The 7,049-nt window shown below is 53.2% G+C and overlaps 2 protein-coding genes across 2 annotated transcripts; one reads left to right on the forward strand and one right to left on the reverse strand.

The window, feature by feature from the left end:
* Positions 1–566: 566 nt before the first annotated feature.
* Positions 567–1,142, reverse strand: LOC109739405 (uncharacterized). Its single transcript, XM_020298489.1, has one exon. The coding sequence runs from the start codon at positions 1,140–1,142 to the stop codon at positions 567–569; it is 576 nt and encodes a 191-aa protein (XP_020154078.1).
* Positions 1,143–5,997: 4,855 nt separating this feature from the next.
* LOC109739406 (monothiol glutaredoxin-S5) lies at positions 5,998–6,828 on the forward strand. The gene has a single exon (XM_020298490.4). The coding sequence runs from the start codon at positions 6,107–6,109 to the stop codon at positions 6,521–6,523; it is 417 nt and encodes a 138-aa protein (XP_020154079.1). The 5' UTR covers positions 5,998–6,106; the 3' UTR covers positions 6,524–6,828.
* The last annotated feature ends 221 nt before the right edge of the window (positions 6,829–7,049 follow it).

Consider the following 7,049-nt stretch of genomic DNA (forward strand, 5'->3'; position numbering starts at 1 on the left):
GGAAAGTAAGCATGTCCTATGTGTGTAATGGGAAGTGATGATCCATCACCGACGGTAATGCGATTGGAAGTATGGACGGGGTAAGAAGTGTGGAGAGTACCGGGGTTGGCAGCCATATGAGCGGTGGCGCCGGTGTCCATGTACCAATCACCGCCACCCGTGTAGTTGGCCGGCTAGGGGGCGGAGTGGAGCACCGCAAGGAGGGTTGGGTCCCACGGAGCCGGCGGGAGTGGGGGCGCCGACGGTTGGGCGGCGTAAGGGGCCGGCGGCAGCGCGGCGTACGGCACCGCGGCATAGGGCGCTGGCGGGGGCACGGCGTACGGTGCTGACAGGAGCGCAGCGTACAACGCCTGGTGCGAGGTGGGACGCGGGCCCAGGAGGCCGGGAGCGGGCGGGCAGGGCACTGGCATGCTGTACGCATGAACCAGGCCCGTCCACGGGTGCTGGGCCGCGGCCCAAGGCGCGGTGGCCTGCTGCTGGCGAGGCTGGCCGCCTTGGTCGTTGCCCTTCCGACCGCAACGCCCACCACGGCGACGATCATAGGAGGCCGGCTGGGGCGGCGGCCCCTAGAAGTAGCCCGCGGGCGGCGGGTACTGCCCGTAGGAAGCCGCCGGTGGAGAGAACCGCGGCGCGGCAAGCGCCTGCGAAGACGGCGGTGGCGGGCCGCCGCTGGAAGTCCCGACGGTGAGGGCGATGTGGGTAGCCCTGGTTTTCGCCATCTTCATGCGACGCTCCTCCAGACTCAAATAAGCCACGACCTTGGGAAAGGTTGGCTCCGGGATCAAGGTGAGGTTCGAGGCAGCGTTACCGAACTCCTCATTGAGCCCGGCGGTGAGGGCGGTGAGGAGGAGGTCGTCGGAGATGGTTTTGCCAAGGTCACGGAGCTCATCTGCAAGTTTCTTGAGACGCATGTAATAATCATCGATGGATGAATCAAGTTGATGAGACCCAAAAAATTCTTGCTGAAGAAAAACCCCGCGTTGGAGTTGGTTGTCGGTGAATAGCCCGTTGAGTTTTGTCCAAACGGCGAGGGCGTCATCCCCGTCGGTGACCACCGCGTGGAAGAGATCACGGGAGATGGTGAGGTAGAACCAATGAATGAGCGTAGCATCGATGGTCGTCCACTCTTCATCACCAAGCATGAGGCTGGAATCAACGGAACCGTCGACGTGATCATGAAGATGATACTCGCGGAACACTAGAGAGAAATATGTTTTCCAGGAGTAGTAGGTGGAGGTGGAGTGATCAAGGCACACGGGGACACAGCGATGGATGTCAAGATCGCGGATGAGGACGGGATCGGACCGGCGAACGGGTTGTTGTTGGTGGAACCGGAGGCGGATGATCCGGGTGAGGCCATGGCGATGGAGGGAAGTGGCTAGGGTTGTGGGAGGGAGGAGAGGGTGCGGCGGCTGTAGGGAGGCAGCGGCGGCAGGGAGGAGGTGCGGCGACGGCGCGGCTAGGGGCAGCGGCAACGGCCTAGGGGCGCGGCGGCGGCAGGAGCGGAAGCTTAGGAAAGGGATCGTGGAAGGGAAACTGATACCATATTGTTTGACAATGCAACTCTCAATTGATTAGGTGCATAAACACACGTATATATTTACAATGAGCAGCCCACTGCCTCGACTATACATGAAAACTAGGAGGTGGGGCTAGATAGGAAATGATCCTACATATACATGCGATATACTGCCTATACAAAATATATTCAACACACGAGACTAAAACCTAATTCTTAAATAGCTCTCTGGCTTAGACAAAATGGGTTCTAACCGGACATGCGTCCAACAAATCGTCTCCCCCAATACGCCGAGCAGAAACCATGAAGTTTTCCAATTACTGTTTTTAATTTCAAGGTTCCAGATGCGTACGTGCTGTACGTCTCTTCTGCCAAGCAAGATATAACGAGGCCAAGAAAGGCGACGTCACACGTGATCCACATGCATGCTAGTATATGCTCTACTGGCGGCAATACACTATGCACGCGCTTACGTACATATAATCTGACCGTGTCGCAAGATGGATCGATTAGACCCACAAAGGCTGAGCTTGACGAGCATTATTCTACTTGGAAAAGGCCCAACGTGTCTTGGAAACAGGTGGAGAGAGCAGCAGTACGCAGTACGTAAACCAGCGCACAATGTCCATCCAGCCATCCAGGTCCAAACCGAGTGACGTCTTGCATTACGATGGTGCTGCCGACGCCAACTCCGCCTGGAAACGTTGGGCGCCCAGCGTCCAAAACTTCGGCTCTCGCCACGATTGGATTGTGTTAGGTACGCGACAGCAACACCCCCAAAATCAGAGCGTGTGTGTGAACCTCACTGTGAGAGTCCTAGCAAGTACATGCTCAATTGGAGTTTTCACGCTGGCCACTTGCTAACTATTCCTTTCTAGAATCGCTCTCCCACCACTAGTTTGGAGTTGCTCAATTGGAGTTTTCCCATAAAATATTGGGACGTACGCACGCACCTACGTACGTACGTAGTACCCTTTTTCTTTTTGATGAGGATATAAGTAACATGGATTTATTGTCATTTATCCTCTTGCTAAGAGCATCTACAACCGGGCGCCACAAACCCTCCTCAAACGTCCGGGCGGCCCGCCCGGTCACTGCCCAGTCATGATTTTTCGACCCAGACGGACGCATCAAACGGGCATCAAACGCCCGGTCTGACCCTCATATCACTAGTAGAAAACATGGCTTTGGTCCATAGTTTAAAAATTCGAACCAGGAAGGCTATCGGTTCATGTTTTCACCGGTCGGACCGCCGGTTCACCGGTTCGATTGTCGATTTTTGAAGCAATAAAATGGTATATATTTTATCAATAAATACACCAATCAATAGATAAAAAAATGTTTAATTGGACCGTCGGGCGTCCTGGTCCTCCTGCTCGGGTGCTCCTAGCCTGGACTCTGGAACGGAGGGAGGAAACCGGAGGGAGGACTGGTCGAACTAACTGGAGCGGAGGGAGATCGGACTTGGATGGACCAGACCGACTAGGCGGCGTTGTCCCCTTTGCCAATTATCAATAGAAGTGGCTCAGGGCGGCAGGACATAGGAGTGGCGGCGTGGGCTGGTGGCCTACTACTGCCATGTGGAGCCATGAGGGAGAGGTGGCGTTGCCGCACCACAGCACCCGGCAAGGATCGCGTCGGAGGAGGGCGGCTACGCTCGACGGGGTTTGCCTGGGATCAAAATCAAGAGAAAGGCTCCGAAATTGGCCAGAACCCTACCAAAAGAAGGTTTTCTTCCTTTTTGGATTCTACCCCCAGCCTGTTCGCACGAAAACGATTTGATTGAGGGGCTTTTAAGGAAATGACATTGAACCGTCTGGTTTTCTATGAACCGACCGATTCGCCGGTTTTAAGAAAAACTGGTCGGTTCGACCAGTTTTTTTCAGTTCGATTCCTCGAACTGTCCGTTGTGCTTAAAAACCCGCTGGGATCACCGGTACCGGTTTTTTGGTCCAACCGCCGGTCCGGTCCGGTTTTTTAAACTATGCTCTCGGGATATCGGTGGAGGCATTCTCTGAACAGTACTTGGGCCTGCCTACTGCCATTGGAAGAATCATAAGTGGTACGTTCATTCACATTGGTGAACGAATCCGAAGCAAGGTTCGGGGTTGGGCAGAGAGGAATTTTTACATTTAATATGAGCTGTTTCCAACTGTCGGCCGCGAGGTTTTGTTGAAATTAGTTGCCCATGCAATTCCTACATATAGTATGAGCTGTTTCCAACTGACTAAAATGCTTGCAAAGGTGTTTCATCATCAATGGCAAAGTATTAATGGGGTAGCTCTCTGGATAAGTGATCTCTGCATTAGTTTTCCTAGGAGAAACTTGCATCTCCAAAAGTGAAAGGGGGATGGGTTTTAGGGATCTCCCTTCATTCATTCTTGCCATGCTCGGTAAGCAAGGTTGTCGCCTGTTGACCCACCCAGACTCCCTTTGTGCAAGAGTTTTGAAGGGCAAGTACCATCCACATACAAAGTTTTTACATGCCACAACTCCTGCACGAGCATCGTCCACCTGGCAGGCGATCATCGCGGGCAAGAAGGCCCCGGGCGTCGGCTTGATAGGGTTGGCGACGGTTTGAGCATCTGTACATGGAATGATCCATAGATTCCCAACACGGCTACTCTAAAACCTATGGGGCGTCTAGGTACTGCACCTTTACCCAAAGTTCCAGACTTATCAATGAGTACACATGCGGTTGGAATATTGAGCTAGTTCATCAGAACTTTCTACACTCCGATGCATAAGCCAAATTGAACATACCTCTTAATCCATCTGGGGAAGAAGATAGCCTAGCATGGTCATTGGAAAAGTCAGGCAACTATACTGTAAAGTCAGCGTATCAATCTCTCGTGACTCGTAATAAGCCCAGCTCTCTAGAGGAAGGGACGATTACAGAAACTTCAACGACAAATAAACAGTTGTGGTCTGCATTTTGGAAACTGAATGTCATACCGAAGGTTAGGGCATTCCGGTGGCGGGTGCTCCGCGATATACTACCGGACTCCAAAATATTGAAGTATGGACATATTAAACCATTTGGCATATGTGACATCTGTCACGCTATATGGGGGAGGACTTGATGCATGGTCTCATTTCATGTACAGATGGTAAAAAGTTTTGGATTGTAGCAAGGATAGGTTTAATCTTCGCCTGCCAAGGTTGCACCCAGAAACATGGTCTCGTGATATTTTGCTAGACCCAATGTTCTCAGAGGACTCAAGATGCAAAATTATCACAATTATGCATGCCATATAGTCATCACGGAACCGATGGACACACAATGAAGATGGGTATGATCCGGTTCAGGCTATTAAAGGAGTGCATGAAACCCCTTCTATCCTTGACATTCCATCGCGCCAGAGGACGCATGGGACGCAATGTTGAAGACCACCGGAGGCGGGATGGATCACCATCAACATGGACGGGTCTATCTTCGCTGATGGTATGTCGGGTGGAGCAGGTGGCATGGCCCGATCTCACCTATCGTTTCTTGGTGCATGGTGTAAGCCCTTGCGAGGAGTTTTCGACACATTCGTGTCGAGCTGCTGGCTACGAGAGAAGGGGTGATCTTCGCCCATTTGCGCGAGTATTCACATGTGATCATGGAGTTTGACTGCCTGGATCTTGTCAACCTACGGAACTCACATCAAAATTCACGTTCGGTTGTGGCGCCTGTCATACAAGAATTGGAGAATGTCATGCCTAGTTTTTCTTTGTTTTCGGTTCGTCATGTTGGTAGGGACCCGGATTTCCCGGCCCATCGATGTGCTCAGTGTGCTTGTACGTTTGAGGGTACGGCTTGATCAAAGCCCATATTTTGTCAACTTTTTCTGCGAGGTAGATTTTGTCATTAGCAGCCTACGGGCAGATTGTAACCGGATATTATTTCGTTGAATAAAGTCCCAATTCGATGGAAAGAAAAAAATCCGCACCAGTGGTTTGTGCTCCCACCACTAGTGTGCCTCTCAACTCTAATGTACAGTAACTTGATCAAGTCAGAGAGAATCGGTGCGGGAAAAATACAAGTCAAGTAACACGAATAATCTGAATTCAGGAGGCCAACACGAAGAATCTGAATTCGGGCTGAAAGGACCTTGGTCATGCTCAACAAAGCGGTATCCTTGGAATCTTGTTTCTCAGAGCCAGAGCCAGAGCCAAGGAAAACAACATCCACCGGCCAAACACCCGAAAATTCCACACTGCGGTCCGGTGAGACCCTTTCAGCCCGCGCATCGCTGCCCACCCCCATGATCTGACTTCCAACTGCAACGCCGCCGTCCGCGTCGCAGCGGCTGTCGTCACGGATCCGGCGGCCCCGACAGCGGCTGACGCCCCTCCACGTCACTCCCCGCGACAACTCGTGTGCAGTCCCCGCGGAAAGCTCCCCCGCGTCCTGCGGGTCCCACATACTACCGCCGTGCTGTCGTCACCTTCCCACCTCACCTCCCTCCTCGCTGTATATATCTGGCCCCTTCACCTCCCCAAGCCATCACACACACGCCCAACAATCGCAGACACGAACCACACACCCGCGCAAGACAGGGAAAAGAGGGAAGGCCCGGAGCATCCACGTAGCCGTGCGCAATGTACCAAGCCATCCCCTACAGCAGCACCCGGCCCTGGGCCCGCCCGTCGCCGGCGGCGGAGGCGGCCGTCGCCGTCAAGACGGAGACCGCGGAGGCGTCGGCGTCCCGGGAGGACGCGGCGGGGGTTGAGAGGGCGGTGTCGGAGAGCCCGGTCGTGGTGGTGGGGAGGCGGGCCTGCTGCCTCACCCACGTGGTGAAGCGGCTGCTGCAGGGGCTCGGGGTCAACCCCGCCGTGCACGAGGTCGCCGACGAGGCCGCGCTCGCCGGGGTCGTGCCGGACGGCGGGGAGGCAGCGGCGCTCCCGGCGGTGTTCGTCGGGGGGAAGCTCCTCGGCGGCCTCGATCGCCTCATGGCCGTCCACATCTCCGGCGAGCTCGTGCCCATCCTCAAGAAGGCCGGCGCCCTCTGGCTCTGATCGGACCCTTCCTTCCTTTCCTTAGTTTCCTTTCGTCAGAAGACGGTGCCGCGGTGTAATCCTGGCCGTTGGATCGAATTTACTCTAGGATTTTGGGTTTCTTTAATGGTGTGCTAAATTTTTTCTCAACAAATATATTTATGAGAAAAAAAGAAACAGACAGCTAGCGTTACTGATTTTGGTAATTTATTTCGTCTGGTCATGAGCATGTGAATACGGAAGAAGAGCATGGGCGGCATTGCAGCGTCTGTACAGTTTGTCGTTTCCATTTCCGAGTTAATGTGAATCAGATGCTTCTTACGGAATCTTCACCTGCGGCCTGAAATTTCATTGTCCCTTTTTTTTGTTAACATAAGTTAGGCGTCTGGTTTTCGTTGGTACACGGACGCTTGATTGGAGTCATGGTTGGTTGTTGAGAGGATATAGGTCGATGTTACTGCATACAGGTGGCATGGCTAACCTATGTCAATAGGGTATTCATGTCATGCGTACAGTACAACTCCTGATTCCATTCCAGTCCAACTGT

Source organism: Aegilops tauschii, chromosome 3, assembly GCF_002575655.3.
Source record: "Aegilops tauschii subsp. strangulata cultivar AL8/78 chromosome 3, Aet v6.0, whole genome shotgun sequence".
Lineage (NCBI taxonomy): Eukaryota > Viridiplantae > Streptophyta > Magnoliopsida > Poales > Poaceae > Aegilops > Aegilops tauschii.